At 50.0% G+C, this 17227-nt stretch overlaps 1 protein-coding gene across 2 annotated transcripts in view; it reads left to right on the forward strand.

Moving 5' to 3' along the window:
• GALNT2 (polypeptide N-acetylgalactosaminyltransferase 2) overlaps positions 1-17227 on the forward strand; it is a 178144-nt gene that overhangs the window by 109490 nt on the left and 51427 nt on the right. For both annotated transcript variants that reach the window (XM_057531557.1, XM_057531558.1), the window contains exon 3: positions 5072-5225. In XM_057531557.1, the coding sequence (XP_057387540.1) occupies positions 5072-5225 (154 nt within the window). The remainder of the gene's footprint in view (positions 1-5071; positions 5226-17227) is intronic.

A 17227-nucleotide genomic window follows, 5' to 3' on the forward strand; every position in this document is an offset into this window, starting at 1 on the left:
CCCCCCCCCCCCCCCGGCAGGAGGCAGAGGAAGCCGAGCTGATCTCCGGTCTCTCCATCTAGACCTTGATGTCCAGACTAGAAAGCCTACAGCGATGCTGTTAGGAGCATATTGGAGGCTGAGCGGCTGAAGAGACCTCAGATTGCTTTAAATGAATGCGTCTCCGAGTCCGGACCGTATACAGACAGGGCACGTGGTTCCTGGGGACCGCTGGGCGGCCGAGGTGCTGGCAGAGCAGGGCAAACAGCAGTTAGAGGTGAGCCTCGGCAGGATTTTGAGTTAGTTATTAGATGGAGGGGTGGTAAGCCCTGTGAGGCCCTGCGACAGTAGGTGTGTGAGAAAGCCGTTGTCGGGATGGAGCAGCGTGTGAGGAAGGCCCTGGGGAGGGGCTGCAGCTGGGGATGCCAGGGAGGCTTCCTGGAGGAGGTGGCCGCCCTGGGAGGCTGCTGGCAGCTGGCAGGGCGGAGTAAGTGCATTAAAACCAAACAGCCCTGCCTTCTAGTGTCGCAGTTTCGCCTGGGCTCTGCGTGGATGGTGGGTCAGGGAGGGTTTAGTAAGAGCTCACAGGCCTTGCCCCGTGGAGGGCCGAGGGGCGAGGCTGGCCAGAATGGTGATCAGATCTCTGTCATTAACGTTCACAGGGGCAGAGGTCCTGTCCCTGGGGCCCGGGTTCTGCCGTGGCTCCTGGCTGAGGGGACGGGAGGCCGGCTTGAGAGGGCACCATTTAGAAAAAGCCTGTAAACCAGTGGAAGGAGGTCTAGGGCCCACGTCCGGCGCGTTCGAGAGCAGTCCTCAGGTGTGGGTGTCAGCAGCGGGAGACCACCTGGGGGAGCCGGACCTTCTTCCGAGAGATGCGCTTCCCCATGATCAGCCCGGGCCGCGGGCAAAGCAGGAGGCTGGTCCTTGCCCGCCAGGAGCCCCTTCCTGACCCTGGGAGAAATGGTACCACAGGGACATCGGGGGACGATCTTGGCCTCGAAGGGTGGTTGGCGGGGGGGACTTGTGCGGCCACGGGTGTCTGTGGAAGGGGCTGGGAGGCTGCCTGAGGGCTGTCAGTGGGGCGGGGGGTGTCAGCCTGACGGAGCCATCAGGAAGCCTCACCTTCGTACAGAACCAGAGGTGTCAACACTCAGGGTCGCACAGTCCCTCCTTCAGCTTCAAAGACCACGTCTAGGAAGGCCTGTCTTCTGGAAATGAATCCTCGTAAAGACCTTCAGAACCTCGTGTAATAAACGAGCGGTTTCCACAGCCCTCCTCGGGGTGAAGGTCCCTTTCTCCCCTCCTGTTGTTTCAGCACCTGTTCTGTTTTCCTGTCATCTCGGTGCTGAAGCTGGCTTCTGCCTTCTCATGAGAAGTTTCATATCTGGGGGGTGTTTTCCATCCACTGCTTCTGCTTAGCCAAGTCCATTTTCACTAGATTTTCGTGTATTTTTTGGAAACTCTCATTCTAATGCTCTTTCTAAGATTTTAAAGAGGTGATAAAAATACAAGATGATTTATGAGTGTCGTTTTTAAAAAGTCCGTATATTCAGACATGATATCTACGGTTTTGATGGTTTCTCTCCAGCCTCTGACTTGCTGCTTCCCTTTCTGCCTGGGGTTGGACCCAGGCATATATTCCCTCTGAGAAGCCTGCTCTCGCTGGTTTTTCCTGACTCTGCTCCAACCCTAGCAATTCTGTGTAATACAGAAATAACTGAGTTCTATAATGGTTCTGTAGACCAGTGGGTCTGACCCATTATTAGAGTGTGGAGCCAGTTTTATGAGTCACACCCACATAAAACAATAGAATATTATGTGTTCACACATAGCAAAGGGAAAACCTTCGTTTCAGCTGTGTGTGTGTGTTTACAGCATGACGTCCGGGCCACGATGTGAGATGTATGTCATAGTCAAACATTTTTGAAAGTCCCTGCTGCGCTCTAACATATCACTAAGCTATAAAGCCATTTATAATCTGTCTCCAATAAAATGGTGTGTGCCTTGGGAAATTAACTGTCACCGGGCCAGGCAGGGCCCCCAGGAGTGCTATAGAGGATGTCATGTCAGAGGGCAGGGGTCACTGTGGGGTGCCTCTGTGGGGGGGGGTCACACCCTCTTTGGAGGTTGAAGAAAGATGTGTTTCTGTGAAGTCACAGAGGGCTTCTTCTCCACTGCTTTGCTGGCTGCTGAGCTCTCAGCTCAGATGCTCCTTCCCCAGGAGCCCCTCACCTCCCGGCACCCCCTTTCGGTTGAGACCGGGCTCCTCTGTGAGGTGTTTCCATAGAACTACAGTCCTCACGATCTGAGCACTTGGCTCAGGCTTCAGTGCTGCAGTTGTTACCATGGTCATTATCTTCTTGTCTGTTGCAGCCCCCCGCAGTCTCCCAGAGCGTGATCTCCACAGGTGGGCATCAGCTCTGTGTTCGCTGTTGTACCCGCAGGAACCAATGAGATACCTAGCATGTAGTCGACACTTAGTATACAGCAATGGCTTGGGGCCGAGGCAGGGAAAACCTCAGCCCCAGAGCTGATTGACATGAGGCATCCATGAAAGCCTGTGCTGCCTTATTGCAGAAAGGGGTCGGGGGTCTGATAGCACAAAGAGATTGAAGGTCCAGGAGCTCAGCAGAGGCCTTACCCCCCACCCCCACACACAGACCCCCGACGACCAGCCCTCTTCCTGCTGACCCCAGTTCTCCACGCAAGAAGCAGAACTGGAGACGAGCATCTCTTGGGTGATGGTCCTTCCTCTGGCCTTGGATGGGGCGACGTAGTTCCAGGTTGTTTGTTGCCGTGAAGAGTTTTCAGGCCATTAAACAAATCAGTGGGAGCCAGCTCATTTGGATTCTGTGGTCGGCGCAGCTGGGGTAGATTTTGGCCGAGGCTCCTGCTTCGCGTAGCCTGTGAGGGGTGAGGTCATGCGGTGAGGAGGAGGGGCTGGTGTGCTGGAGCACAGGGTGAAGGCAGAAAGGTGGGGAGAGTGGATGATCCATAGGTATCTCTAGGGCTGTCAGCGTGGAAAACGTGTGCTGGAAACATTTTATCTTGGATGGAAGAGAATGCGGGCACGCGGGCCAGCTCCCGTAGCCAGACATTTACCAGGGGCACGGGATCACCCCGTAGCCTGGGAGCTCGTGGGTTTTGGAATTGCTTTCCTATTTGAGAGGCTGGACCTCTGTGACCCCAAGCATCATTTCCATGGCAACCAGCTGTGATGAGATGGGGGTTTTGACCTCGCAGGACAGTTGTAACAAGAAAGCGGATGGGCTTTTAGATAGAAAGTTTACTTACGACCTGGAACAAATCGCAGGTGACTGGATCTCAGTTTCCTCATCTCTGAAATAGAGAAAGGAACATGGCATTCTTTTGATGGTGTGCGGAGGGGCCTGTGTTGGGCAAGCACGCGTGTAGGTACACACGCTAGTGTCATAACTCACTGTTGATCCTAACCAAACGCCCAGCATTTGACGCGCTGCGGAAGGGGCCCTGCCCACCCCCCCCCCCCCCCCCCGGGGCCTCGGTGCTGCTGTTCCCTATGCTCTTCCCCAGGGCTACAGGGCCACGCTGCCTCGTGAGGGCATCTCTCAGTCAGACCAGCCCTTGTAGAAGAGCAGCCCCCAGCCGCCCGCCCCTTGGCCTCCTGTTTCTGTTTCGTCATGGCACTGTGACCACTAGAGCTTTACCACTTCAAGGGGACAGGGGTTGTTACTGTTTTTCTTTCCCTTTTTTTTTTTTAATTTTTAAATTTGGTTTGAGTTTGCACATCTACTGAATTGGCACATTAAATCCTCCTGAAAAATCTTTTTTCATTTTACGTATTTATTTGTTTTTAGGAAACTTTGTTTCAAAGAATGAATAACTTGCCCAAGATCATAGAGGTAGCAGGTGGTAAACAGAGATTGCAGCCCGGGGCGGGGCGGGTGGACAGCAAGTCCCACCTCTGTTTGGTCCTGAGTCGATCTTTCCTCCCACTGTTCTCCCTGTGCACATCGGTGCCTTTGCTCATCTCTCTGCCTTCTCGCGCCTGGGCTTGTCCGGGCTTGCCCCACCCGGCAGTGCCCTTCCCTCCAGATCCCAGGCTGCACCAGCACTGCCCCTACCCCACCCTGGCACAGACTTCCAGGCCAGCGCGTGTCCTTGGAGAACCCTGTGCTGGGTCCTGGAGCCGCCAACAGCTAATCCAGGCAGTGGAGTCAAGGCGGACGTATGTGTGGACAGGCCAGACTACCTCGGTGTCCGTCCCCTCCTGCTGAGAACATGAGTGTGATCAGGGTGAGCGTGCCAGGGTGTGAGCATTCCAGGCCTCGTGTGTCCTAGGACGTTGAGTGTGCAGGGATGTGACCATGCAGGATATGTGTGCCAGGGTGTGAATGTGATCAGGGTGAATGTGCCAGGGTGTGAGCATTCCAGGGCATGTGTGTCCCAGGACAGGAGTGTACAAGGATGTGACCGTGCAGGGGTGTATGCCAGGGTGTGAATGTGCTAAGATGTGAGGCTGCCGGGGCGTGTGTGTCGTAGGACGTCCGTGTGCCAGAAAAGGCTTCACGTACCACGTCATGGGGTCGATGTGGCAGTGGCAGCAGGAAGTATCTCTGAGGAGGTCTCTCCGGGGCTGTTTTGGTGTCCTGTTCTTTGGGGGCGTTATTTTTGTGTAAACACTTACTTTGTGCCGCCTGATGTCACACAATGGGATGCCTTACTTTCATTTGTTCAGGATCTTTGTCACCGTGTCTGAGGTGCTTTTTGGCATTACTGTAGTCCCTGGAAAGGTGGGACAAGCAGAGCGTGTCTCCTTTTGTACGGAGTGTCAATGGTACCATTCTCCGGGATACTCTGACTGGCAGAGAACTCTGTTCACGGGACGGATACTCCAAGTCCTGGCTTTAACTTTCACGCTGCGAACGGTAACGGTTCAGGTTGCCGGTTTACAGGCGTGGTGCCGCCTGTTCCCAGGTGGTTCGCTGGTTAGAACTGCCGGCAGCGGCAGCCCTGGCGCTGTTCCTGGAAGTCGCACTGACGCGTGGCCTTGCGGCCGAGCTCTCTGCTCCCTCGTGCCCTCGTCCCACACCCTCTGCTCTGCTCCTTGCAGGGAAAGTGCGATGGCGGGACTTTAACCAGGAGGCTTACGTTGGCGGGACGATGGTCCGCTCCGGGCAGGACCCCTACGCCCGCAACAAGTTCAACCAAGTGGAGAGCGATAAGCTGCAGATGGACAGAGCCGTCCCCGACACCAGGCACGACCAGTAAGTGTCAGCCCGCGGCGGGCGCCGCCCTGGCCACTTCCTGCCTCACAGTGAGTACTTTCCCCCGGGATGCTCCTTGTTTCTGTTGCTCTGCAAGACGGAGTGTGCCGTGTCTTTACGGGGCCGGAAAACTAGGAGAATTCCGAGGCACGTGGCAATGGAACTTCACCCGCAGGATGTGAAAGGGCTGCTTGGGCCCGGGTTCCAGTCTTCCCGATGCCCCTGGCGTGTCCAGAGGCTGCAGGCTGCTGGTCAGAGCGTGAGAGTCACCGAGAGAAAGTGGTGTGACCGCCCTCGTCTGTACTGGTCACTCGTGGTTTTTAAAATCCATTCACAAAATAGCTTTCCATCGTTCACAAGCTCAATGGGAGGAAGCGCTAAAGTCTTGCTTACTGGGAAGCTTTAGTTGGGAATGTTCTAGAGAGCAGAAAGGGGAAAGAAACAGCCCCACAGGGTCGATGTTAAACTGAGCGGAACTCGGAGGCGGGGGCCCGGGGCCATCTCCCCACTTCGAGTGCTGGGGCTGGTGGGAGGCTCTGCTCTACGTCCTTCCCTAGATTCCTCGGGGACCTGGGGGTTCTCAGGCCTCCAGACGCTCAAATGTGCATTTGTCACCACTGACTAGGAAAGTGATACCATGACCCTCACTGCCACTCTGTACCTCTGAACCTTGCTGGTAACGATCTTTCACTGGGAGGCTGTTCACAGTGGGGTCCTTAGACGGTTAGTCTTGTTGTATTAAAAAATAAGGAGCCGCGTTTGGAGGGCAGCTGTTGCCCTGGGTGCCACTAGGCCTTCCTGCTCACCTGGTTACTTTTAGAGTCCTTCATCCGTCATGTAAAGGTACGTGGATGCCACGTCCGCTGCACTCAGGTCCCGGGATTCCAGCCAGAGAAGCCGCTCCTGCTCTGGCGGATGGGGAGGGGACGGGGTGGCAGAGGTGAGGGGGCAGTACTGCCCTCGGACAGTCTGCTCCAGTCCAGCGTGTTCAGGGCACCCGGGTGGCGGGAGCCCAGGTGAGTCCTGGGCAGGAGGCATCTGGGCAGGAGGCCGGTGACCGGGCTGTGCCAGGCAGCCCTGGTCCCCCAGAGGGCCAGCCGGGTCCCATTTCCCTGGGTGTGAGTTCCCGGGACTTGAGGGGCAGGTGAGCTGAAGAGAGACAAGAGGGACCAAGCTCCACGTGAATACGTGTTAATGCTTGGCTTTGTTTTCTGAGTTAAATAGCGCGCCTTGAAAGAGGATTGTCCTCTTCTCTCGTGCTTTCAGGGGAACTTTGCAACCGTGTAAGCGCCACTTAACCACACAGGTGCTCTCTCCCTGCTCTTACCAAGCTTTATGGGGTTGTAGTCAGCTCTGTGTACCCAGAACAGCTCACAAGTGTGTAGAATTACAGTTCTTTCAGACTCCAGATGTGTGTGTGTGTGTGTGTGTGTGATATGATAGGTGAAACATATGATTAATATATAAACATATATACTGCACATGATACTAAGAATCTCATCATTTTTCTGAATCCAGCCCAGAAGATTGTCTTTGCTTAATATTCCCTGTAACCCATTAATTTATATTTAAGGCAGCTTTACTCGGCCCCTGTGCCGGGCTGCTGCTTAAAGTCAGCACAGGTAACTGGTAAACACCCATCTGGAATAGGGGTTGCTTCACAGGGGTCCAGGGACCACGCGGGCTCCGGGAGAGTCCTGAAGCTGAGTGCACGGCCGCAGGGCGGTGCCCGCCTGCACGTCAGGGGAGGGTCCCAGACGCACGCGTACCCGCCACCCTCATCCCCAGGCTCGTGGGCCCACCGCACCCAGCCTGTGCCAGCCGCTCTCCACAACTCAGGGGCGGGACACGAAGGTTGTCCTTGCTGCACAGAGAGCGATGTTCCCAACTTGCCCGGTGAAGAGGAGCAGTGACTGAAGGCCAGAAAGGGCCAGCGCGGCTTTTCGGAGGGGCTTGGCCTAAACTCAGGAGCGGGTTCAGGTTCTAGCGGAATCTAGCTCAAAAATCGTACCTGGCGACTGGAATTGACCGCTTTGAATTTCATCTCCATGAGATGGTTTGGGTTTCACCTCACTGCTTTAAGGGCTGCTTTCCTGCTGTGACCTTTTCTCAGAGCTGAGAGAAAAGGGTGTCCTTTCTGATGGCTCATCAACGCGTGGGCCGGGGTTCTGTCTCCACTGCAAGTCCCTTAAATGTCCTCAAAAGTATATATATATATATATATATATATATATATATTATTTTTTTTTTTTTTTTTTTTCCCGAAATACGAGTTTGTCCAAACAGATGTTTGAATATTCATCCCGCAGTGGGCTGTGTTTTAGGTGGCTTTAATTTTAGTTCCAGCTACTGTCTCATGTTCATTTGCATGTGTGAAAGTAGCAGCTGGGCTGCCTTCCACGTTTTTTGGATTTGGGCTAAATTAAAATCTCCCCAAAGTCAATTTGATGCCTGAAACTGAGGCCACGTCCTGTCTTCAAAGTATCAGCTTTAGAACAACCAATATTATTGACTGTCAGGTTAAGGAGATCAAGTTACTGCTCTGCATCCATCCTTTCCTCCTCCATATCTAACAGAGGGCTGTTAAAGTGTTTGACCTTTGTATATAAATACAATATTTTTTGGCTCTGCAGTATCTCTCTTGGTATAGACCGATGGAAATGCCTTGCCCTGTAGAGTTCAGTCTTCACTTGTGATAAATCTGACAGCAGTGCAGGTAGAGGTTAATTAAGAACAAGGGATTTGGAGTCATACAGACCTTGGTCGCGATCCGGGACTCTCCAGTTCCTGATCTTGCGGCCTTTGTCTTTCATGAGACGCTGTAACATGATGACGTCCGGCTACCGTGAGGGTTAAAGAAATGTTCCCAAGGGCTGGCTCCTCCTCCCCTGAGATTTTGTTCCAGACCCTCCCTTGATCTCCTGCTCTAGGAGTGAGACCCCGGCCCCCAGCATCCCCGCCCCCTCCCTACCTGATGCTTCTCCATGACCCTTATCACCGCCTACACAGCATGTGTCTTACCTATTTACATGATCATTTGAATGTACTCATTAGAGCGGTGGGCTACATCCGGCGTGTTATTCGGCCCCCTCCCAGCACTTGGTAAACTCAGTATTTGTTGAGTGAGTGAATTGCCTAGCCCAGTGGCCAGCATATGGTGAGTGCCCTGTAAATCATTAATAATATGAAGAGTCATAAAAGAACAAAGGCGGATGAAAAGGAGATTTTTAAGCAGTAAGGGAGATCAGATGAACCCCCAAGATGAGTCTTCTGTGTCGGGTTCTCCCAGCACTGGAAAGTGACATGGTTACAATCTAACCCTTCTTCACTGTCTTCTGGGGTAGATCCAAGGAATCAGGTTCAGAGCCTTGCAAACAAACAAACAAAAAACCCATACTTTGGGGTTATGCTGTATTTACCTTTTTTTAAGTATATAACAAATAATGTGCCAAGAAAAGATATTTACATGAAGGAGAAAGCATAGAAAAGCCTGCTGTGAGTGAAATACTTGATATGAGATACAGGAACTCTTAATTAGAGTCTCTTAGAAATTAGAAAGATGGTAGCCCATCCTAGTCTTGAAAGTACAGTTGAGAAGTCAAAAAAAAAAAAAGATTTTCTACCTCATTTAATGTTACTTGAAATTTCAAATAAATTATCAAGACTTAAAAGCAAATGAAACCAATGGGAATTTCGAAGGTGCCTTTTCAGACAGCTTGTTTCCCAACCCCCCCCCCCACCTTTGGAAGCTGCTGTTACTGTCCTGGCAAAAGGTAACAGGACTCAGCATCGAAGGTGGGAGTCGGTCACACCTGGGCGTATCCTGAAGGCAGGGCCCACAGGATGGGCTGATGGGTGGACAAGGAAGGTGGCTCGGGGCAAGGCCCCTCGTGAGACGGAGGAGCTGTGGGTGAGCAGGTCTAGGGGACACGTCAGAGGGTGAAATTCAGACACGTTAAGTCCAAGGTGCATTAAGCATCTCAGGTAGGAAGACCTGCTGTTGTAGGTGTTTGGAAATGTGTCAGGAGAAAGGCCTTAGTGGGGATGTGAGTTTGGGAATGCTCAGTGCACAGGTGGTATTTAAAGCCATGATGTGGGGCATCAACCCCCAGGGAGATGACAGGGAGGAGAGTGGCCCAGGACCGGCTCTGGATGATCCAACACTGAGAGTGAATTTAAAGCCCAGGCTGACTTGGAGTCCAGTCCAACACTGCAGGGGCTCAGACCTCACGGGGTGCCGAGGCCCCGGCAGAGACGCTCTGCTGCCTTTTTAGAGCAGAGCTGTCCTGAGGGGAGGGTCATCTCCCTGCTAAAGCCTTTCCAGAGTCTGGCTCAGAAGGGTTTTGTGTTGTGTTCTGTTTTCTGGTGTTCTGTTGGTTTGTCCAGAGTTGCGTCTGATGGGGAAGTGAAGCGTAGAAGTGGGGTGGAGCCCGGGAAGTTTATGGAACATCATTCTGTCTGCCGAGGAGAGCTTGAGCTGGTTTACTTTAAAATTGTTTATGTAAGTAAAATCGAATAAACCCTTGGGGGAGAAACATTATCTTGTTTTCTTCTCTCCCCCGTCAGCCAGCACTGTTGCTTTTCATTTACTTATGTATTAAGTCCCTTAAAAATGAGAACCACTTGTTCAAGGAACAGATTTCCTTCGGGTTTCAAAAGTTAAATTGTTAGAGAGTTCCATCTTTCCCTTTTCTCACGAAATTAAAAATGAAGGGTTTTGAAACATCTTTGTGTCTAAAACTGAAGTATTGCTCCTGAGACCAGAGCTGCCTCAATCAACCACGACCCCACGAGGGTCCTTCTCTGGGAGAGAACTTCGTCCAAGTCCCACACATGGTGGGTTTATCTGGCAGCCTTTCCATCCAGGACATATTGTGTTGACTCAATTTATAAATTACAGTCGTAATGTTTTGTTTTGTTTCCTTGAAAAGAAGCACTAAAGGACTCTGTTTTGACCAGTTTTTAAATGTCTGGCTTTAATGCCACCCAAACAGAGATCAGAACTCGTGAGGGGCCGGTTTTTTGTTTTTTTGTTTTTTCTCTCCTTTTCTTTTGTGTTTTAGAAAATTTCATCCAGTGGGCAGGCACTTCAGTAATGGGCTGTGCTGGTGGCTCTGGTGGAGCGTCCGCGTGGATGTCGGTTGTCTTAGGAGAGCGGCTCACCAGGATGAAGGGCTGTGAGAGGGATGCCGTCCAGGCCCCTCACTGTTACTTTGGAAGAGTAAACATTGTTGAAGCCAAGGGAAAGTTCGCAATGTAAACTCAGCAGCTTGGCGTGAAGCTTTGAAGGCCGTTATTGTGAGATTCCATTGTATTTTTAGGAGATCTGGGGGAACAAGAGGAAGCCCAGCTCCGAAGGGCGTCTCCGCGTCTTGTCAGTGGGTGCCGGAGGGGCTCTCATTTCGGGGGCCAAGAGCCTTGATCGCTCGTTACATTTTTCTTACGAAAGTCGTGTTTCATCAGCACGCGCAACCAAGCCTCCGGCATGGCCGCTGCCCCAGCAGCTCCCCATTCGAAGGGCCGGCCGGGGGCCTGGCGGACCCGCTCCGACCCCATGGGGCCCCGTGGGCAGGGTCCTGGCCGGCGGGGCTGGCGCTCCTCGGAGCGGGGCCCGCTGCTTGCTCTGGGCTTCGCTGGCCTCGGAGGCGTCTGTGGCCGTCGGGGCGGTGGGTTGGCTGTGGCGTGACAGCGAGCCTTACACGCCTGTTCCACAATGACCACAACCACACACTGTCGGACACCGGGTGGTGTCCCGGCCTGCACTCAGCTTTTGTATGCTTTCACTTTATTCAGTCAGCGGAGGCTCCTTCGGAGTCAGCAGGGAGATTCTTCTCTGGGTGACATCGCACGCCAGTCCCCAGAGGCCCCCGACTGCGGAGCCCACCTCCGGGAGGGCAGCTCAGGGTGGCCCCGGCCTGCTGGGCAGGGGAAGGTGAGATGGCCCGAGGCCCCTGCCCAGGCGCCCCTCTCTGTCTGGAGCCCTTCCCCAGGGGTCCTGGACGTTACTGTCATTGTGCCATTATCCCGGTCCGTGCGGCAGGAGGGAGAGCCGGGCCGCCGCTGCGGCTTGGGACCACCTGCCTGAGGTCGCACAGGGAGGGGAGGGAAGGAGGGATGGAGCTCTCGGTGGCCAGGTTCCTGCTCCCACTTCTACGTTCTAGACGCGGTGCCTCGCCATGCGCTCTGCACAAGTGTCTTGTCTGCTCCCAGTTTTCAGGCAGGAGTCTTTGGCATGAGGCCCAAAGGCACCCAAAAAGCAAGAAGGCCTGCGTGTTGGTAGCTTGCAGCCAGACTCCTGAGACATTGTGTTCCCAGCTGGCCACATGCTGACAGAATCCCGAGAAACTGAGAAGAACCGAGGCTTTTGTTCCTCTTTGTCCAGCCTCAGGTTCTCCAGGGCAGTGTAATGGCAGAATGCGCTGTTTCCGTTCCCCTGGAACATTCTCGCGCCCTGAGGGAGGTGAGGCTGCTGCTTGAGCGCCATCAGTGTGACTTCCCTGTCCCGGCGTGAGTGGCGGGCAGGTGCAGGAGCCGGTGTGTCCAGGTGGTGGGAGGGGGCCAAGTGCAAGGCTCTTTGCTTCACACCTCCCCCCAACTCAGTGCAGGGGCTAACGTGCACCATATGTGCAAAATTCAGACCATAGCCATGCCATTATTCATCATCTGCCGCTTGGCTTTCTGTTTGTTCAATTGTTTTTATTATTTTTAGTGTTTTTATAAAACCAACTCCAAGTTTTTAGCACCAGGCCACTCTTTTTTTCCCTTTATATGTTCTTCTTTTGGGACCATTTCAGGCCTTGTCTGCATCTCGATCAAAGAATGCTCTGGGCATTGAAGGAACATATCTCAATGTAATAAAAGCTATTTATGACAAACCCACAGCCAACGTAATACTCAACAGTGAAAAGCTGAAATTGTTCTCGCTAAAATCTGGAACAAGACAAGGATGTCAACTCTCACCACTTCTATTCAACATAATACTGGCAATCCTAGCCACAGCAATCTGATAAGAAAAAGAAATAAAAGGTATCCAAATTGGAAGGGAAAAGGTAAACTTGTCATTATATGCAGATGACATGATACTATATATAGAAAACCCTGAAGACTCCACACAAAAACTATTAGAACTGACAAAAGAATTCAGCAAAGTAGCAGGATACAAGAATTAACATACAGAAGGTGGTTGCATTTCCTTACACTAACAGTAAAATATCAGAAAGGGAAAGTAAAAAAACAATCCCTTTTAAAGTCACATCTAGAAAAATAAAATACCTAGGAATAAACCTGACCAAGTAGAGGAAAGACTTATATGCTGAGAACTACAAAACATTTAATAAAGGAAATTGAAGTTGATTCAAAGAAATGGAAAGATATCCCATGCTCTTGGATTGGAAAAATTAATATTGTTAAAATGGCCATACTGCCCAAGGCAATCTACAGGTTTAATGCAATCCCTATCAAATTACCCATGATTTTTTTTTACAAAACTAGAACAAATAATCCTAAAATTTATATGGAACCATAAAAGGCCCAGAATTGCCAAAGCAATCCTGAGGAAAAAGAACAAAGCAGGAGGCAAACCCTCCCAGACTTCAGACAGTACTACAAAGCTACAGTAATCAAAACAATGTGGGGCTTCCCTGCTGGCACAGTGGTTAAGAATCCACCTGCCAATGCAGGGAACACGGGTTCGAGCCCTGGTCCGGGAAGATCCCACATGCTGTGGAGCAACTAAGCCCGTGCACCACAACTACTGAGCCTGCACTCTAGAGCCCACGAGCCACAACTACTGAAGCCCATGCGCCTAGAGCCTGTGTTCCGCAACAAGAGAAGCCACCGCAATGAGAAGCCCACGCACTGCAACAAAGAGTAGCCCCTGCTCGCTGCAACTAGAGAAAGCCCATGCGCAGCAACGAAGACCCAACACAGCCAAAAATAAATAAATTATAAAAGAAAACAATGATGTGGTACTGGCACAAAAACAGACATATGGCTCAATGGAACAGAATAGAGAGCCCAGAAATAAACCCACACACCTATGGTCAATTTTCAGCAAACAAGGTAAGAATATACAATGGGAAAAATACAGTCTCTTCAGCAAGTTGTGTTGGGAAAGCTGGACAGCTGCATGTAAATCAATGAAGCTAGAACGCACCCTCACACCATACACAGAATAAACTGAAAATGGCTTAAAGACTTAAATGTAAGACATGACACCATAAAACTCCTAGAAGAAAACATAAGCAAAACATTCTCTGACATAAATCACACCAATGTTTTCTTAGGTCAGTCTCCCAAGGCAATAGAAACAAAAGCAAAAATAAACAAATGGGACCTAATCAAACTTACAAGCTTCTCTACAGCAAAGGAAACCATAAGCAAAATGAAAAGACAACCTAAAGACTAGGAGAAAATATTTGCAAATGAGGCAGCCGACAAGGGCTTAATTTCCAAAATATACCCAAAATATACAAACAGCTTATGCAACTCAACAGAAAAATAAAAGAACCAATTGAAAAACGGGCAGAAGACCTAAATAGACATTCCTCAAAGAAGACATACAGATGGCCAACAGGCATATGAAAAGATGCTCAACATCGCTAATTATTAGAGGAATGCAAATGAAAACTACAATGAGGTACCACCTCACACTGGTCAGAATGGTCATCATTAAAAAGTCTACAAATAACAAATGCTGGAGAGGGTGTGGAGAAGAGGGAACCCTCCTGCACTGTTGGTGGGAATGTAAGTTGGTACAGACACTATGGGAAAAACAGTATGGAGGTTCCTCAGAAAACTAAAAATAGAGTTGCCATATGATTCAGCAATCCCACTCCTGGGCATATATCTGGACAAAACTATGATTCAAAAAAATACATGCACCCCTATTTCATAGCAGCATCGTTCACAATAGCCAAGACATGGAAACAACCTAAGTGTCCATCGACAGATCAATGGATAAAGAAGATGTGGTGTGTACACACACACACACACACACACACACACACACTAGAATATTACTCAGCCATAAAAAAGAATGAAATAATGCCATTTGCAGCAACATGGATGGACCTAGAGATGATCATATTAAGTGAAATAAGTAAGAAAGAGAAAGACAAATACCATATGATATCACTTATATGTGGAATCTAAAATATGATACAAATGAACTTATTTATGAAACAGAAACAGACTCACAGACACAGAGAACAGAGCTGTTGTTGCCAGGGGGGAGGGGGCGTGAGGGAGGGATGGAGTGGGAGTTTGGGGTTAGCAGATGCAAACTATTACATATAAGATGGATAAACAACAAGGTCCTACTGTAGAGCACAGGGAACTATTTTCAATATCCTTTGATAAACCATAATGGAAAAGAATATGAAAAAGGGTGTATTTGTGTGTATAACTGAATCACTTTGCTGTACAGCAGAAGCTGACACAACATTGTAAATCAGCTATACTTCATTTAACAAAAAATTTAAAAAAAGAATGCTCTGGGCCTGGGAGAGAGTCTAAGGCTTACACAATAGCGATCCAGCTTGTGTCTGTGTTAGCGTCTCTGAAGGGCCCAGCATAGGTCTCTGGAAAGACCGTGAGCAAACATTAGCAAAGCTTCATCCCCGAGTGCCTGTCCACACTTGTGGCCCAGTTTCCCAGCTGTGCCTCTGGGTTAGCCCTGGGGCAGAAATGGTCAGATCGTTCTAAACGAGCGAGACAATCTTGTGTCTTTATCTTTGGTGCCCCTTCCCCACCGTCACCCTGGGAACCCAGCGATGACAGGTGCATCATCTGTGTCCTCCAGGAGCTGGCCATTCGGGGGGGGAGAAGCAGGAGGGGTGACACCCCGCTCTGCATTGGGCGTCATGGAGCTCTCTCTAGCCTTTGTATTTAGACCTGTTGGTGAGTTTCTGTTGTGTTGGTGGGGACTGACCCTTTGTCGTTATGAAGGGCCCTCTTTATCACTAGGAATGCTTTTGTCTAGCTCAGCATCAATGCAGACACACCACCTTGCTTTAATTCAGTGTTGTTGCAACTTCCAATCGTTTTGTGTCCTTATATTTCAAGTGTATCTCCTATAAGTAGCAGATAGTTGGATTTGGGATTTTGATTCTTCTGACAGTCTTGTCTTTTAATTGGTGTATTTAGTCCTTTCCCCTTTAGTGCAAGTGCTGGTGGGCTATTGGGGGTTAACACTAGTGTCTCACTGTCTGGGTTCTATTCGTCCCATCTGTTCGTGTTCCTTGTCCTCTCCTTTCATGCTTCCTTTGGATTAAGTATCTCCCCAGCTGTTAGCTTGTTAATTAGAGTCTAATATAAATGAATACTCTTGTTTTCTCCTGGACAATGTACAGACCACTTCCCCGCCTCTCCCTTTTATGCTTTATTGTCATATGGTTTAATTCCCTCTTTACGTGTATACCCTACTGGACATCTTTGATTGTTTTTTTTGCAGGAAATATCCTTTAGATTTATCTGCACATTGTTATTTCCATTTTTCCTCATTTCTTACCTTTTCATTTTTCCCCCAAGACTGTTTCCCTAGTTCTCATCCAGCTTCTGTGAGTATTTCTCTTAGTGCCAATTTGTTGGCAGTGAATTCTGTCCTTTCATTTGCCTGAAAAAATCTTTTATTTCACTTTCATTTTTGAAGAGCGTTTTCACTGAATAGAGACTTCCAAGTTGACGGTTACTCTCTGCGCTTGCACATCGTCATTTACTTGTCTTCTGGCCTCCACTGTCCCTGGTGAAATATCAACTGTTAGTCTTATTGTTGCTTTTTGAAGGCATCTTGACTTTGTCCTCTAGCAGCCTTGAGGATATTTATCTTTGTCTTCGGTTTCAGCATCTCACTAGAATGCGCCTAATGCTGTCTGTGTGTTGAGCCTGGGCGGGGTTTGTACTTGTTCCTGAATCTGTAGCTTCATGTCTGTGTCAGTTTTTCTTGTGCCCCATCTTCTCTCCCCACTCCTGGATATTTCCACATGTCCTGTGTCCCTCTTATGCTCTTTCCCATATTTTTTTATCCTTTTTCATTCCCTGAGCTTCAGTCTGGACATAATTCTATTGGCCTTCCTTCCAGGTCACTAATTCTTTCCCCTGCTTTGAAAATCTGTTCTGCTTTCAAATCCACCGATTGAATTTTAATTTCAGTTATTATATTTTGTTGTGTATGAACAGCTACGGAGATATTTCAAGTCCGTAGCTGATGTTTTCATCCTCTGAAAAGGATCTAGTTTTGCTCTCTGGCAAGCAGCTAGGATAGGGCAGATGGCCTTGATCGAGGCTGGAACTGAGCTGGAATAGAGCTGGGGTTCTGTCTTTTGTGAGAGAGCTGGTGAGTGTCCAGATCTCTGTGCTGCTGGGCAGAAGCCCTTCGGGATCCTCCCTGGAAGTCTGGGCTGTTTATCAGAGGCCCTCTTCCTCGGCGCCCTGACCCCCAGCCCCATGCCTCTTGCAGGAGCCCGGCGTGGCCGCCACCTGCAGAGCCATCGCTTCTCCTGGCTGGTTCAGCCTCTTGGCTCCACACTGCTTGGGGGAGGGGAGGATCAGGGAGTGTTGGACTCATTCTCAGGGCTCCTCTTCCTTCCTGGCACCTGGCCCTACAGCCCCTGGCTGCCTTGTTCAACTCCAGTGCCTTCAAATAGATGTTTTGGTGTGTTTCATCAAAAATTTCTAGTTGCTTTCAGAAGGGAGGTTGGTCTACAGCAAGGAACTTGACTATCAGTGAGAGCAAGAAAAAACCTGAGTATTTTATTTGGAACTAAATTCAGTATGAAGTTCACAGGTCATAAATTTTGCCCTGAGCAGCAGTGTCCGTCCCAAATGAGAGTACATCGAAATAGCAGTGGACTTGAAGTTGGGAAGTGTAGCTTTTGTTAATGGCTCTACCACTTACTCCCAGACGAAGGTTGAAGTAATCTCTCTAAACCCTGGATTTCTGATCTACAAAACAATAACGCCTGCCCTGCCCATCTTACACATTGTCCTTGGGCTCAGATGTC

Source organism: Balaenoptera acutorostrata, chromosome 16 (genome assembly GCF_949987535.1).
Source record: "Balaenoptera acutorostrata chromosome 16, mBalAcu1.1, whole genome shotgun sequence".
Taxonomy (NCBI): Eukaryota; Metazoa; Chordata; class Mammalia; order Artiodactyla; family Balaenopteridae; genus Balaenoptera; species Balaenoptera acutorostrata.